The sequence below is a fragment of the Rhinichthys klamathensis genome, unplaced genomic scaffold, assembly GCF_029890125.1.
Source record: "Rhinichthys klamathensis goyatoka isolate OS25496 unplaced genomic scaffold, OSU_Roscu_1.1 h1tg000165l_1, whole genome shotgun sequence".
NCBI lineage: Eukaryota > Metazoa > Chordata > Actinopteri > Cypriniformes > Leuciscidae > Rhinichthys > Rhinichthys klamathensis.
In genome coordinates this window covers 1,934,330-1,952,563 of record NW_026606697.1, presented here as the reverse complement: position 1 = coordinate 1,952,563, position 18,234 = coordinate 1,934,330, and the positions used below count along the sequence as shown (strand labels likewise).

Below are 18,234 nucleotides of genomic sequence, written 5' to 3'. Positions count from 1 at the left end.
TTTACTAAAGAAGATTTTAGATTATTTCATGGCTTTTCCAGTACTAGAAATCACAATTTCCATTTTCCCTGATTTTTTCAGCTTTTTCATGATTGTGGAAACGCTGTCCTTTGAAACAGTGCGTTTTCTCTGGACTGAAACCGTTTACTCATTAACCACAAGGTTGGTGTATAAAACTACGGTGCCAAGAGACAAAATGTTGTCAAAACTTGTGAATTATTAGTCAATACACATACCTCCATCTTTTTATTAACAACTAGGCTGGTTATACACACACACAATGTATATTTAAAGAAAAATGCAAACATTGCGGAGTGAAATCAGATGAAAATCACTGTTATAAACACCCAAACTCTGTGTGTATGTTGCCATTACTTTATAGGACATATAAGCTGATGATTCACCAGAATTGACGCAAATGATCATAAAAGATAAACAGCTTCAGTAAAAGCTGCGTTTGGAATGTAAGCACTTCATGTGCATTAAAAGCAAGCGTTTCCCTTGACCCTACAGCGCACTTGAAAGCTTTAGTCTGACGCATGTTTTGCCACTTTTGCAAGTGGCACACTGACATGCTTATATTTATTAGTCAAGTCAATATAATACAAATGCTCTATTTGCTGCATTTATCAAACAGATATAGTACTGTTCTGACGTTTGCTTGATGATGCATGTTTAAGGGAATGTTAAAGGAACAGACTTGTAAATGTTAAATGTGGATGGAGGGCTTGTTTGTTTGTTTTTGTCTCTAAAAGCGTTCCCAGAGCTCAATTTAGTCTTTCGTAACAATTTTGCACAGAGAGGGATGCGTTGATCTGTTTTGAAAATGGGATAACAGTAAACAAACAGGGATTGAATTAAATTACACATTTCTTCTATGACGCACGGGACCCATTCAGTCTAATTCCGTATGGAACCCTTATAAACCAACAACGCCTAGCCTAACTCCTGCTTTTGAATGTCAAATGTTTGATAACTTGTTATTTTTTTAAATGACGATGTAGTGTTGCACTGAGTAGCCCCACCCAACATAAAATCTCATTGGTCCACTATCCTACCATCATTACTATTCATTAAATACTATATATCTTCTGCTGTGATTTCCCCCATTTTGAGCATTGATTTGCATTAAAGAGGTACTTTACCGCTGGAATAACGGGCTTTCAATAAAACTTGGCTGCCTATACAGTAAAAAGGTGAAAAGAAAAATGAAATCAATGCTACCAGACTAGAGAAAACTGTTGCTGTCCAAGGCCACTCCCACCAGTGTTCTATGGATACACTTGACCAGAGTCAAATACTGCCTAGCTTTAATAGGAAATACTTCTTAGCAAACTCTTAGTCATAATGGTGTTTACTTGTATTGTTCCCAGGTGCAAGAATTTAAAGAGTAAATGATTAGTGGGAGTGAGTTACTTTCGGTTTCCAGTGGAGGATCCAGTTCGTTGTAGGCAGAGGCTAAAGGCGTAAATATGGAGAGAAACTAGAAACTTCTGTTTGTAGTCAACATTTCAAGTGTTTTAGGCGGAGGGAAAAAACAATTGTGGTTGTTGTTTTACACAATTGAGGAATTTTAACCAAAGTATGTTACAAATGTTACATGAAGACCCTAAAGAATCATACCAACTTGGAAAATGGGCATCAGGTGACCCCTTTAAAGAGTAAGCATAGTATGATAGAAGGCGGCAAGTGGCTCAGTGGTTCATGTAGGTTGTCTACAAACCGGAAGGTTGGTGGTTCAATCCTCGGTCCCACCTAACCAAGTGTCGAGGTGAGCAAGACACCTAACCCCAGCTGCTCCCGACGAGCTGGATGGCGCCTTGCATGGCAGACACCGCCGTCGGTGTGTGAATGGGTGAATGTGAGGCAATATGTAAAGCGCTTTGGTGGCCATTGGGTCTGTGAAAGTGCTATATAAATGCAGTCCATTTACCATGATACAATTTTCAGTGATGAACCTACCCGTACAATAACTGTTCTGTTAATAACCCTCTGTCGACCCGACTGTCCATGGGCGGGGATACAAAATGATGCGGACTTTTGCTGACAAATAAACGTGAATTTCTCAGTCCAGGTAACACGGAGAATGAGTAAACATTGTTCATTTACATATACTACCGACATACTACGCGGTTTTAAAAACGGCGAAGTTCCACTGTAAGTGGGGACAGACAAAGCCTGTTAGGACATGGTGCAAAGTGTTAAATTAACATCTTACTCATCCCAGAGTTCCTCTCCATGGATGTATCTCAGGCTCTTGAGGAAGGAGAGCGAGCTCAGGGTGTGTGATGAACGTATCCTGATGTATCCCGTCACCGTCTTGATGAGTCCCAGGAAGTTCTCCAACTCCGAGGCGATGTTGGCTAGAGAGATGGAAAAGAGTGTCGGTGAGCAGTGCGGTGGAAAGTCAGAAACAGAAGCTGCCGAGCCGCAGATACTCACTGCCACGGCGGATCTTGATATGCAGGTTTCCTTTGATAACGGTGCAGCCCTTGAGGGACTGAGCCGCGTCCACTGAGTCAATGACCTTTTCATCACAGATCTTGTCACATAGGCCGTTACAGGCAGTGCAGGTCATGCTGCCAGACACACTGGAACAAAAGGACGATCAAAATGTGTCACCAATACTGATAACCAAATATCTGACTTTCACATTATCACGTGACATTCAATTCACTGAAGGCTAAAGTTTGAATGCAACTGAAATTTTTTCGATCTTTCCAACAAAAGAACATGATTGGTTTGTTCTGAGTTAATCAGTTATTAATGAGTTTAACCAATGTCCCTTTAAGACAAGTCATTTCACTCGGCGGCCATATTTGAAACGCATCTAAGGCATGCAAGTGCAGCTCCTATTCATATTTGAAATCACCAATGAAATCTGACAACAACTGTCTCATAATGCGCAGTCCTAAGCGTGAGTCGCAGAAGACTGACTATGTCTATAGGAACAGGAGCTTCTAATGGCAGCTGCAGTGACGCAATGACTTTACCAATCGGCTAACGGCTATTTTCTTTAGAAGACGGGACTTATTCCGCCATATTGCGTGTTGCACTTTCTCCCATTCATAGTAATACGAGTGCACCGTCTTTCTCCATATATCTGTATAGTCGTTTGGGTTAGTCTGATTGCTTTGTAGGTGTACAGGATCTGATATGCTTTGATTTACTCATTTTCACAAAAAATATAACCATTTATCAAATGCACACTTTTGTCAGGTTTTTCAGGCACTGATTGAGAGGAAAAATTTGCTGAATTCTTTATTGGATTTTAACACTACAGTCTTACTGGTAGATTAAAGTATTATCAAATTTGTAAGGGCCATTATAGATTTTTACTGTCACTTTTGATCAATTGAATGCATCCTTGTTGAATAAAAGTATTAATTTCTTTCCAAACAAAAAGAAAACCTAATAATATATATTTTTTTTACAGACCCCACACGCACTATACACTTACAGGATTATATAATACAAATAAAATAATAATAAAAAAAGATCAAATAATGATACGTTATGAATGATGATATGGAAAGTAAAACAAACGAAGACATTAAAATGTAACAGAACACATTTGATTTTTTATTTTTTTTTTAAATATAATCTAAAAACAGAAACAAATTCACAAAATCACAGATATGCTTAGTCTGATTTACTAATTTTCACTATAAATATGACCATTTATCACATGCACACTTTCAAAATAAAAAGTTGAATGCACAGAAAGTCATCGTACCTTCGGTTCTCATCACGCGTGAAGCCGGGTGGGCAGTCAGACATACACTCTCCTCCGTGGATCACGAAACGGTCATAATCAGGCAGGTGGACCTTGGAGCAGAAGTCCATGGTGATGCAACGCCAGCCCTCAAACTTGTACGTGTTCTGCGGACAATCCTCCACGCAGCTGCCCTCGTAGTAGTAGTGCTGGCAGGCGGCACAGGCCCTGTCGTTGTCGGGCACGGTGCAGCTGCCCAGACACTGGGGGTGGCAGCACTCGCCCAAATCAGTACACGCCCGCTGTCCACACATCTTCGGGCAAACTGGAGGGGAACGCAAGGTGGAAAATGTTGATATGAATATTTTCTGGGTTTGTGTCAAGAAAACTACATTCAATTAAAAACACCCTCATACCATTAAGTTTGATTTTACAACATTAGAGATAAACCTTTCCATAGTCTATTATAATATCAGAAGGTGTTTATAATTTACTTTTGTTAGATATTATTGTCACTCTCACAAAGAAATGTCACATTCGACCACAAAAAAAACAAGTGTTCTCATTATCATACAGAAATCATCATGTTTGAGTAATGACGTAAGAACGGTGATTAAATTGTATAATATTAATCAGATAGTGGTACAATAAATACTACCATAATGTAAAAATAAACAATACACAAAACACCTTGAAATAATATACATTTGCATTACAGTACCTAGAATTTGGTTGGAAAATATAAAAATAGTCTAAAATAATTTTTATAAATGGTTTTTCTTTGCAGTGAGATACACATAAGACTAATAAAAATGAGAAAAGAGATACACAGAGTGTAATGGGTAAAATTAGACCCATCTGCTTTGCATACTGCTTTCAGATCCTCACCTTATTTGAACTAGTTTACAACATTCAGGAAGTCAAGTCATGCAAGCTCAAATAAAGTTAATTTCATAACCAGGCTGTGAGGCTAAAAGCCTGGCTTAAGCCCAAGCGGTTTGCAGCTCTGGGTCAGGGACATGTGATCGCACGTCCTCTCTCCATTACTGTCTGTTTCCTCTTGACCTCCGTACTGTCTTTCAAGCTTGACTGATAAGGGTTACTGCAAACAGCCTCAAGGATACAATGCTGTACAGTTCACAAACAAGTACAGGCACATACTTCATCACAGTCAAAGTATTCCTTTTGCCAGAATACTACTTAAACTATCAAAACAAATGACCAAATCACCATTAAACGCATTGGCATGTTGAGACAGACTACACTATTATCCAGTGTTAACTTGAGGCAAAACTACCCAAAAAAAAAAGTCACATTAACAATAGTACAATAAAAAAAAAAGTTAAGGAAACGTTACGCAAAAAAAGTAAATAAACAACATACATTTTATATGCAACATTGTTTATCTTGTGAAATCATTTAATAATGCTAATTGATTCAACTGAAGTTTTGGAAAGCACACTGGTTGTCAACTATGGATTCTCATTTAAATGTCTTATTTTTCATCATTTTTTGTTTTGTTTGAAAATCTAACCGAGGCTGCAAATGATCTAGAAGCCAATATACAGAGCATCTGGTAACTAGTCTAATAACTAACTAAATATTAAGACAAAAATAATCTAAAATTTACATTAAAAGATGATTCCATGGGGAATGAATAAATAAATATTAGGGGAAAAAATGATAATAAACGCCTCTGAAAAATAATTTCAGGGGGCAAATATAGAAATATTGGGGATTTTAAACTAAAATAAATAAATGGTAAGAAAAAAGAATTCATCACATTTGTTAATAAATGTTCATGAAAAAAATACAGAGGGAAAATATTACCCTTCCAAATAAACTAGACTAAATTGGTAACACTTTAAGGTTTCATTAGTTAGCATAAACTAAGAATGAACAATACTTCTACAGCATTTATTAATCTTAAATGTTAATTTCAACATTTACTAATACACAATATTGAAAGTCAAATGTTGTATTTCTTCACATTAGTTAATTCACTGTGAACTAACATGAACAAACAATGAACAGCTGGATTTTTATTAACTAACATAAACGAAGATGAATAAATACAGTAACAAATGTATTGCTCATTGTTCGTTCATGTTAGTTAATACATTAACTAATGTTGATACATTATTTTAAAGCGTTACCACTAAATCCAACATAAAAGTTAATAAATCCCCCCAGAAAAATAATTTCAGGATGGAAATATTGCCACTTAATGGGGAAAAAAAAGTGATCTTGCAAGACACACAGTCACAGTGTGTTTTCCTGTAGTCATCTCTCTTTTCCCCTATTCTCATATATACATATACAGGCGATGCATTCACTGTTAACTCCAGGCCCGCTTTACAAACGAATCCAGTCCGTATATTCCATCCCACCGAGACTATGTATAATTCGACCAGAGTCCTCTGCTATCATTCTAAATAAGAGCGCATTGTAACAGGGGAGAGGAAAAACTGATTCAGGTCAGGGCACCAGCAAGGAAAACACCAGCTTTAGTACAAGAATGGCCTACATTTAGAACAGAGAAACTCAGCTGCCCGATCTTTCCTTACACGCTCACTCTATCTACAGCCTGGAACGCAGGAAACTCGCTTTACAAATGACTATGGGTACACATCTCACAAAAGCCACAGAAAGGCTATTTGGTTTCATTTTTAAATGTTGGCCTTTCCACAGGGGCAAAGGTCTGATGGTTTTTTAGGGAGGGTCCGTGTGAGCGTGTGAATTCAGATAACCTTACAGGGAGAGAAAAACAGGGAAACAAAAACATTCAAGCTGTAATTTACATGCAACAGTTGTCCTGGAGGAGGCTAGTAAACAAGAGTTAAATCATAACGCTTTGGTGGAAATGTATAAAGAACACTAGCCTGAGGTTTAATGTGTATCTGAGAGAGTTATTGTTCATCACGAGCAGTGTTCAAAGAGCAAATTCTTGACAAACGAGGCAGCCGTTCAGTTTAGGACACCTATAGTTAAAACATACAAATCATGCAAAAATCTGTTTTGCATACAGTTCCTGCAAAGCACCATTTTAGCCATCATCAGCTCAGACCGAAGACAACCCAGCTAATTTAGTCTGACTAAGATATCCCGTCTTCAGCTGATGACACTTACGGTGGAGCATTCACAAGGCCACCATGCTGGAATCTCTGTTAGTCTAAACACGGAAAAAAACAAACCAGAACCAGACACCCTTGACTAAGAGCCTTTGTCAGGGAAGATAGAGACGACGTTTCTACATCCTTTACCAACAAGTTTAGGCACAGAAATCATCTTTAAATAGAATAGCTAACACTGTTTGATGCACATTATTACCGAAGATGCCGTATTCTCAAGGGCACAATGTGATCATTCATGGATTGGCTCTTTTTTTGATAGGCTCAAACCTACAGCGTTTCAGTTGCTAAATTAGTTCTTTACCAGTAAACCACAACATTGTACATAAATATGAAATGAAAATGTGAAATGACATTAATTCCTATTGTACTAGAAAGAAAGCAGAATATAAAGGGCTTGTCTTTTTTTTTTACTTAAAAGTTGGTAAGATGCTATGCTAATGTGACCAATTGTTTGATCAAAAATACAGTAAAAACTGGAAAATTATTACATTTAAATAAAAGCCATTACTCAGTCTTCAGTTCCAATTTCTTTAAAATGGTATATAAATGTATACAAATGTATTTAAAGCTACTTTTGATGCATCCATGCTGAATAAAAGTATTTATTTAAGTGTCACGGGCCCACCGGTGGGCCCAAATCCTTTACATTTTTAAAACAGTAATATCCTATACTAAACCTAAACTAATCTTGACAAACTATATATCATTTGAAAGCTTACAATCGAGCTTACTAGTTTCCATATTTGGTGATTGATTTTCAAAATAAAATACAGAGGAGCCGTAATTTATCAATTTGCAACAATAATATTTTCATACTCTTAGACCTTTATTTTGAAATAGTGATGAACATGAAAAATCATGAAAGAAGGGTAGAAACCTCAGTTTGTTTTCATGCCAAGAGTTCAAAAGATAGCATCCATTCAATTATTTAAAAAAAAAAGGTCTGAATTTTTTTTTTTATACAAAGAAAAAAATTATATGATGTGGCAGGAAGCTAAAACGCACATGCGTGTTCTTTTTATGTTTCTTAGAGGTTGAAATCATATCAAAATCTGCCAAACTTCTCATATTACTTCTGAATAGGATGTCTACTTCATAAATTGTATGAAAATTGTGGAAATAATGGTTCATATCACTCAAAACACATATGGAAATGGTGGCGCCCTTATATGGGCAGTAATGGAGTCTGGTTGTCATCTAGTGAAAAAGTTTGGTACTGCGCCCAAACAAAATCTTACTGAAAGCTCATTTTTTGAGATATCAACCTAAAATTTGAAACACAACTTGTTCAGATTTTTGGCTTTGATTTTTTTGCAGTTTTAGAGTCGCCCAGGTTTTGAAAATATATATTTTATATAAAATATGAATAATTAATTTTTTTACATTGTACATTTTCATAAACTCAAACTTCTATAACTTTTTTTCTGTTTCACTTAATTTATTTCACTTCTACAAAAATCTGCCAAATGTCTTCTTTAAAACAAGACCAATCTTACGTCTATATTCCAAAGCATTCTTGAATTACAACCATTTAAGTTCGAAATGTGCATTTTCATGTATATTCAAAAAAAGGGGGGTGACACTTAAAGGGTTAAAGGGACAATGTGTACTTTTTTAGGCATTTTATTATCTAAAATCAATATTTTTATTCATAAATATGTCCTTAATGGTGTACAAATACCTCTGCCAATTATCTGACTTATCCTCGTAAAATGAAGAATTTACTATCTTTAAATACATGAGACGGGTAGGTCAACGGAGGCTTCCATGTGCTCGACGAAGTGCTATTAGAAGACATCCTGTCATAGCTTTTTGGTACATAACGGCTACCGTAAATACAACACGCATTTAAAAAAGCGAGGCGCTGGAGAGCACAATTCGTTTGAATGCAATATACAATTTCACCACTGGGAGAAATTCCTGCACATTATCCCTTTAAAAAAAACTAAAAAATACATTTTGAATTGTAATCTATAGTCAATAGCCCTTTTTAATGTTTCAAAACATCATTACTGTAGCATAGAAGAAAGCAATGAAGACTACATTCTGACTCTTGGACCGTGTGGATTCTGAATGCCCCTCGTGTGCTACAGGTGAATGATAATGAACACCTGGCTAAGGAAATCTTGGATGTTCTCTCTCCATCCGGGAGCTGATCAACTATCAGATTACTTTCTGTTTTCATACACAACAACAGATCCAATATGAACACCTGGGCCCTATACTCATATTTTCTCTCTCCCTTTTTATGATTATTAATAGCTGGAGGAATATCAATTGAAGCAATGAGAAGTATTTTAGGTAAGGACTTAAGTATTAAAAATGACAAAATTGCAGAGAAAAGCATTTAACAAAATGTTGTATTTAAAATATGAACAATTAACAACTACAAGTATCATTTATTTTATACAACGGCGCCACATAAGTGTCACAGACAAGTTCCCCAAAACATATTATTTTTAGTTTTTAGTAACTGGAAATGGAGAAAAAATGTTTAGGTCTGGGTTTGTCTCAGTCTGAATCTGAGAACTGATATGTTCATTTGCATTAGTTTCTTTGCATCCAGCTGCAGGGACGTTCAGCAAGCAGTGATTCCTTCCTACCATGCTGGTCAACAAAGTTGATTTGCAGTTGTGGGACCAGCCAGCTGTGCAGTTTTCCATGTCAACAACACATGGCTTGTATATATTCACAGGAAAATTGGAATACATGACTAAACAGATCGCGATAAATGTTTTCCGGAACATTTCAAAACAAATCAGAAAGAGTAAAAAAAATCGAATTAAATAAATAAGTTCTATTTGTCTATAATATATAAAATTAAATCAAATCAAACCCATTTACATAGCATGTCTTGTATCGAAGCAAAACCACCCCTAAATGCTTGCACTTCGTATTGACATTGTAAAGTAGATCATTTCCACAAGAACAAATAATAATGCTGACATTACAACCGATCAAAGATTCACAGCTTTTTATAGCAACCACACTATTGTAATTAAACCTTTTTTTGAGCTAGCCCTGCTAAAGCCATCCACACTGCGTTCACCACAGAAACGCAAACATCCGTCTAACCCTGTCGGGCCAAACCATAATCTACATTGTTTTGTTACATTATGCTGAAGACGAACAAGCTGCACAAAACCTTTGTTTCATAAATCATAAAAAAAATTGTTCTTGCCCATTCCTATCAGTACTTTATGCGTGACATTAAATGTTCAGACAAAAATATAAATTCTGTCATAATTTACTCCTCATGTCATTCCAAATCTGTATAGTTATAACTAAACTGATTCCAATAATTGCTTTTGGAAAAAATACATTTGTTAAATAAATACAGGGCACAAAATGAAAATAAATTGAACTAAAATAAAATAGGCTGGAAAAAAAAAACGGTTGGTTGCATTCCTCAGATTTGCATATCATGTAGATACTTGCATCGAAGCAAACCTGTATGAATTTCATTCAACAGTGGCACATACATTTTTTAGCACAATGTTCACACTGAAAAGAAACACCATAAAAAGTAATACACCTACAACGTCTGAAGCCATGTGATAACTTTGTGTGATGAATTTTTACTTTATACTGACGTTATACTTTCTGATTTTCAGGGAATAACAATATTTTAGGCGTCTTAGGTGACCAAAAAAGGCATTCGGAACGACACGAGGAATTGTCATTTTTGGCTGAACTATTCCTTTAATGAATTACTATTAAAGGTGGGTGGAAATGCCAAGCCCTGTTAAATTAAGCCAGCTCTCACAGAAGACCCCCTCAGAGAGTCCCTGTATTCAGCATCGTGGCGCTGACAGTCGAGGCACAGAAAGGATGCCTCAGGCTTTTTTTATTTTTAGTCAACATCGTCACCTCAGCCCCTCTTCCTTATTAATTCAGGAAACTCTCCAAGTTCATCTGAGGTCTTTTCATCCCCGCTGATCTTGGCTGCCACAAACCAGCATGTCTGAGAAAAACAGGTTGTATGCGCTGGCACAGTGTGTTCCCTCTCGCTCTCCATCAGAGTGAGAGTGTGCGAGAGGACACCAGCAGATAACGTGCAAAGAATAAGGTGCAACATCCACCCTGAAATCTTCCTTTCGTCCCCCAGTGGGATGGAGAGCAATAGGAATGTATGGCTCCCAGTTCTCACGAATATTTCTGTATTATTAAGTCTCAAAGACATCTAATCTAATCCCTCAAGGTCACATCTAGTCTTATGTGTGGTAGTGCTGAAAATTTGTGGAGGATGAAATTATGTTCCTTCCTCGAGAACGTCGCTGATGTGTGTAGGTGCAGTTATACTTTAAAATGCGGGATTTAGCAGAAACCCAAGTTTTACTCCAACAAATCTATCGAGATGCGTCTCAGAGTCAGTCTAAAGTCAGAAACGCACCCTTATCAGGCATGCGAATGTGAAGCAGTAACCAACCGTCATCCTCAAGGAGGCGATAGAGTTCCCTTCAAACATTTGTGCCATTAAACCAAGGCTGCATTCGAAATTGCATACTTCCCTACAATACAGTAGGCGGAAAACATTATGTGACAAAAGAAGCATGTCCGAGTTCACTAATTCTGATAAAAAGAGTAGGCAAAAAGTACCCGGATGACCTACTACTACCGGTGAGACTCTGAAGTGTGAAGATGGACACATTTAATAAAAACATGGCGAATGTAGTACGTCCGGATTACATTCATACTACACAATTTTTTCAATGGTCGTGAATTACTTGAGTATGCGAGTATGCGATTCTGGATGCAGCTCAAATATGTAGCTAGCAAGTGTCCCACACATGTCCTGAAAAGTGAAGGCAAAATATTTTGATCGCCCCCTGGTCTGGCTGCAGTATAGGTCATAAACCCCGCCCTCTACGTGTAAATAAATGGGACATGTCAAGGGAGCCACCAAAAAAAAAAATCGAATTACACCAACTATTTACCAACAATTACCAATTGGCAATTAGCTCTTTTATTTAGAAAGCGGGACTTATTCAGACATATTGCGAGTTGCACTTTCTCCCATTTATAGTAATATGAATTCCTCACCTAACGATCACTACGGAGCAGACTCTACCTCCAAATGATGTCATCAGCGCAAGATGGCAATGTTTCTGGGACATTTTGGCTTCATTTTCGTACAGTGGAATGGAAGTGGAGACACATCATCCATCTCTTTTTACAATCTATGATGGCTAGCTATAAACAAGTTGACAGCTAAACCAACTTTTCCTCAAACTGTTGTACTGCAATGGCACTAATAGCCTTAAAGTCGGAAACTGACAAGCATCTTCATTTATGTTTTTTAACCGAAATGTGCTGCAACTTATAATCCAAAGCGACTTAATGCAATTAACTTCAATCATACAAAATATGCATAAAGCGCACACATTTAGATTCGTGCCAAATAAGACGTATGTGTGCTAAAGTTTATTTCTCACTGGTTTCACTTTAAATAAATGTATAACAAATGTTCTTTATAACAAATATCACTATAATTTAAGTTTGTTCTGTTGTGAATAGTCAATGATTTGTTTTGGACTGAGGGCAAGAAAATACATGTTTATAGTGTTTATAAACATTTTGTTTTATTAACTGATATTTTACATTATCTCTGAATGTAATATGTAATATTCATGCATAAATATGAATAACTCTGGTTAATAAAACCCATTCAATGCAAAAACCTTTGTTTACAGAAACCGATGCCACACCATCATCTGCTATCTATTACCAAGGATGAATGTGGTTACTGATTTGTTGAGCTAGAAATTGTGACACTTCTCATGTTTCTCCAATAGTAGAAACAAATCCAGATCATAATGTTCATCAAGCACTAGCAGTGACGTAAAAGGGCTCGAGCTGGACAGCGCATCACTGCTCACTAGCTGTGACACCTGTTCAAGAGTGACACCTGATAGAGTTTCATTATCATATAAGATGGCAAATATCACTTATTGAGTCAGGCCTGAGTCAATGACTTTTAAAATATCTTCTGAGTTCTGGAGAAGATAAAGGGGTTACACTTTATTTCGATGGTCCACTTTAGACACTCTACTAACTATAAGTAACTTTTCAACAACATCTCAACTATCAGTCATTAGAGTACTAGTAGACTGTTAACCCTGGGTTAGTAGAATAAGTTGACGTACTTGCAAAGTTACAGTACTTATAGTCAGTAGAATGTCTGTGGGAGACCATCAAAATAAAGTGTTAGCAGATATTAAGCAGACAGTCGACTTACACTACATTTATTTCAAAATTATGACTATTTTGGATGTAAAAATCATACTAACATTATAAGTGCACCTCAGGAAACATTATAAATAAATGTAGCAGTTCATGACCCCTTTAACCCATCCCAGTTAGTGCACACACATTAGAAGTGAGAAGTGAGTCGTGGATATTGAGGATGAAAGAGCACGCTGTTCATTCACTCGCCCACCTAAATTTTCCTGCCGTTATTGAGAATCGAACCCACAACCTTAGGGTTACAAAAACATGTCAATATGACGAGAATGCTGTGATATGCTGACATTATAACAGAACAACAATAAAGAGGGACGGCTGAAGCTGCCAATGACCAGACTATGTCTGCGCTGGATAAACAAACACACAAATGACTTTTTGAATTGAAACAAAAATCAATTCGACTTTAATAGGAGACAGCGTCTAATGTTCTCGCCTGTCGGTGACTAACACTGACATTTTCTCTAACGTCCTTATTAGTCTCCCGCTCAAATCTGGCGAAACTAGTAAAAGCCGTTTTACCTGACAATATTAGACTCTCATACCTGTCTGGTCTCACATAATAGGACCCACACCACGTAAAACCGCTTTAATAAGCCTAAAATCTTCACATTTACTGTACTCAATCCCAGCTTGCAGATGGAGGGCTGAACAGTTATTACAAATCAGACAGTTGGCTAGGTAACAGTCTACCATAACATTGCCTAACAATTTCCAGATTTTTAGACCTAAATACATGAAGTGTTCAGGGGCCATTTTCCCCATGTGCCTTGCAAAAGAGTGGCTGTTTTTGACTTGTTCTGAGGGCCTTTTCATGAATAGTATTTAGCCTGTTCTCTTCACCAAGATTGACTCACAAAGAGCGACTAGCGCTAATAACAGAGTCCTCATCCAGACAGCCTGAGGAACTAAGTCGATGGTTCAACGCCTGTGATCCAACACAAAAAATAGGGGGGGAAAACAACGTAAACATTGTGAACTTTTGAAATCCTCTAAAGACAGCGCTGCACGCGTAATAAAACAGCCCTCAAAGCAGGGCTGCAGCCCAACGCCGATGTAGACATAAATTAAGGACAGCATCTGAATGACAGGAATAAGTAACTCTTTTGAAAGCGTATTCCCGTCACAGGTCTGCGGTTTGAATCTGGAAAGGCTGGTGGGTGTCTTTTTGCCTCGTTATACAGGGCTCACTGCACTCGTGGGCGTTTGAGGTCTTGCGATGTTTCGGATGGCATGGTGCAGGATATGCCCGGCTAGCTGGCACAAGAGACCCGGCTTGGCTTGTACAGTCACCTCTGCTTTGCTTCCTCCTGTCTTCGTGCTCTACGGAGGCCAAAGGTGCTGGCAGGACAGGCCATCCTGCGGTGGCAGGCTTTTTTACTCACCGAGCCCAAGCTTCCAGCACTCCCAGTGTCTTTGCTGCCTCTCCTAGTTACAAGCTGCGTTTTAAATACCAGACATTAAATATCTGTTACAAATTCAGCCCACAATATGGTTGTCTTATACAAGATGCTTTGTATATAAAATGTATTTTATATATTATAGCATATTTAAATAATGTAATATAATTAATAATCAAATTTGAGGTTTTCGCAAAAATTATTTCATTAGTACCCCGTCTAGTGATCCCAATGCTCCAAATAGCAATCAAACATCTAAAAGTATCTTTTTTTTGTACGTTTTCTGAGGAGTACCTTTCCTTTGTCCATGAAATGTCGTTTTTTCTCTACTCGCTTCTCGACTACTGGTGCTTGCCCTCAGCACAACTTTGGTATCGTTGTAAAGCGCAGCATTCCAACTTTGTGAATACTCGTAGCGAATTCTCGATGACATGAGTCTGAACCAATAAAATGTCATTTTCAAACTAAGGCTGATGTAAACAAAAAAGATCTTACTCGCGCTGACTGACACATCCGAAGCGTGCGCATATAGACTCTCAGACAGCGCGCAATACCGATATACACATACACAGAATTACAGAACTTCAAAATATCTGTCTTGGCGAGTTTTCAAATGTAAAAATGTAAATGTCAATCAAACAATTATAGTATCATGGGGGAAAAAAGTTTTTTTTCTATAGCTTTCCTGTAGCTCAAACAGTAGAGCGTTGGCGCTTGCAATGCCAAGGTCATGGGTTTGATTCCCAGGGGAAAGCAAGAACTGATCAGAATGCAAATGTGTACCTTGAAATGCAATGTAAGTCGCTTTGGATAAAAGCGTCTGCCAAATGCATAAATGTAAATTTAAAAATTTAAAATATATAGATATGGGTTTTGACTTGGTGTGTGCCAAATTTGGCGTTATTACCAGGGATTTTAAGGTTTGGTTGCTAGGTGATTTTGTTTTGGAACCTTCAGAAAACTTTTACTCAATTCTTCTCTAAATTGACTTTGCTGACTCTATCTACTTGAAACAGGTGTAGGTCATTGATTTCTAGTCTGATTCCAAGAAATCATACATCATTTGTTGTTGAAGGTTTTTTTTTTTTAATTAGAATGTGAAAATAACGATTACTCATTTTTGAAAATTTGCTCATTGGGACATTTTGCCAGCACGGGTCACATATAATAAATGTAATCTAATATAATATAGGAAAAAGATATCAAATATAGAAACGGGGATAAGACTGGTGCTCTGGCGTAAGGCTAGTTTTCTCATTAAACACACACGGTCAGTTGACGGTGGGGCCTTTGGAAGGGGCACAACACAAAAACATGAAATCCCATCTAGTGGTGTCGTCAGTGAAAGGTGAGAGAGCAGGGCACTGCTCCAGATGGTGGGGGACGGGAGGGTGTCAAGACTCTGGAGGAACAAACCAAAAGAGGCCAGACACCCTGTAACAGGGACACTCCTAATATTTCATACTGTAACTGTATTGAGAGAGTATATCAATCAATTTCAGCTTCACATAGCATACAACTAATTTAAACAATTAAACAAAGCGTATTTAGGCTTACTGAGTTTAACCTCCTTGTGCTAATATTTATCTAGCATCTATTTCAAGTAACACCAAATAAAAACCGTAAATGTGTTTGATGGAAATGTGGATGATCCACAGGTCCACAGGGATTACTCTCTAAATAAACTTCTACTATATCCATCTTATATTGAGCTGGTCATTCCCAGAAACACTAGCACATGTGGATGTAAAATTCAGTATCTGGCACTATTTCAAGCAAGTCAATTCTTATTATAGCCTAAACCATGGACACATTTGACCATGACAGCGCCTACCAATAAGAAACTGATTGAGTAGCATTTGTAAATAGAGATCTGCTGACAGTCTCATTGTCAAAACAATTAAATCAGTCCAGTTTAGATTTGATCCATTACACATATTTCATCTAAATTAAAATACATTAACAAATTAATTAATCTTTAAAAAAAAAAAAGACATTGGAAATTTTAAACAAATAAAAATTATTACAGTGAAAAGAATATACTAAGTAGATCAATTATTTTTAATAATAATAAAAAACAACTTGTTCACATACAGAATACATTTTGTAGATCTATAATTTCTATATTTTTATAGCTTTTCAGCTTGATTACAATGAAAAAACATGCAGAGTATAGGCTATATAATAAATAAAATGTTTTTAAATAATAATAATTATTATTATTATTAAAAAATAAAGGGAAAATAAACAAATAAAACATAAGCAATAAAAAATACAAATACATTTAAAACATTTATTGTTTGCCTAAATAGTATAGCATTTAATATCAGCAAATTACCTAGCCTGGATGCCAGCCCGAACCCCGCCCACCCGTGTTTTTCCAACCTTATACCCGTGAAAGTGCACTGGAACGGCAGTCAAACCCGTGACTTCCCACCCGTGAACTCGTAATAGATCGATGTACTCCCAGTTACGAGTTCTGACGTCACATAGCCCGCAAAACCATACAAAACAACAATGGCAGCCCCTACGGATGCAGTGTTTCTGCAGGCGGTACACAGTGAGAATACACTTTAGGACAATATAACGTTGCAGTCAAATTAATAATAATATAATAATAATGATAATAATACACACAAGATAATGTATTACAATGTTATGTGTCTGAAACAATAAGTATGTATACACACACACGATTATGTATTACAATGTTATGTGTCTGAAAAAATAAGTATGTATATTGCGCTCAGGTAGTTTGGCGTGACTGGCCTGGAATGCTACAAAGTCGTGAGTCGTGGTTTGAAGTCGTGATTTACGTGCTCAAAAACCTGCCTGGAACGCAGCATAATTATGATCGGTTCAGAATTAGTCGGGCCAATCAAATTGCCAGGGCGGGCTTTATACGATGATGGACAGATGATCTGCAGTTACGTAATCCTCACGTTATCAAAGAGCGCTTGGGTTGAACTGGTTTCCCTCAGAGATGACTGCAGCTGGAGAATTGAGATGTATAGATCCCGCTATCGCGTCTGTTGTAAAAGAAATCGACAGCGCATTCATTTTAAAAGACGAACAGAGAACTGCAATCAAGGCATTTGTCGATCGGAAAGATGTGTTTGCCGTCCTTCCTACGGGATTCGGCAAAAGTTTATTTTTATCAGCTGGCTCCGATGGTCGCTAAGAAGATGGGATGCAATGAAAACCCCTATGGTCGTTGTGGTTTCTCCTTTGAACGCATTCATGGAGGACCAAGTAAAAGAAGCAACACTCATTATTTTACGACTTCTTCCAGCGTGCGTGCAGTTGAGTTCTGTTGACAATTTGCGTAGCTCATTAAAAAAAAAACTTACTGCGTTGCTCTGATTGGTTGTAGGTCTATCCAATTGAGTGCAGAGTTTTTTTTTTCCTGGTTCGGTTAAGACACGCCTCATAATCAAAGCCCTATGGAGCAGTATCAGACTCACATTCTGACTAGAATATGAGTATGACGAAGTCAGGCTACAAATTACCGGTTATCAGACCATAAAAAAAAAACCATGAAAATATTTAACAGCTTATAAGCATCAGCTAGAATAAAGAAAATAATTACAAGCAATAGGACAACAAACTACAATAGAACGAAGACATGAAATAGACCTACCTGAAAAACTTTAGGCACTAGAAATAAAAAACTACAATAGAACAAAGCAGGTTTATTAGGCTGCCGTCACTTTAAGAGAGAATGCACTGATCTAATATACTT

The 18,234-nt window shown here is 37.2% G+C and overlaps 1 protein-coding gene across 1 annotated transcript in view; it reads right to left on the bottom strand.

The window, feature by feature from the left end:
• Positions 1–18,234, bottom strand: part of igf1rb (insulin-like growth factor 1b receptor) — a 98,329-nt gene that overhangs the window by 27,538 nt on the left and 52,557 nt on the right. The window contains exons 3-5 of the mRNA XM_056259182.1: positions 3,737–4,040; positions 2,443–2,591; positions 2,219–2,363 (exon numbers count right to left, since the gene is read on the bottom strand). Coding sequence (XP_056115157.1) covers positions 2,219–2,363; positions 2,443–2,591; positions 3,737–4,040 — 598 coding nt within the window. The remainder of the gene's footprint in view (positions 1–2,218; positions 2,364–2,442; positions 2,592–3,736; positions 4,041–18,234) is intronic.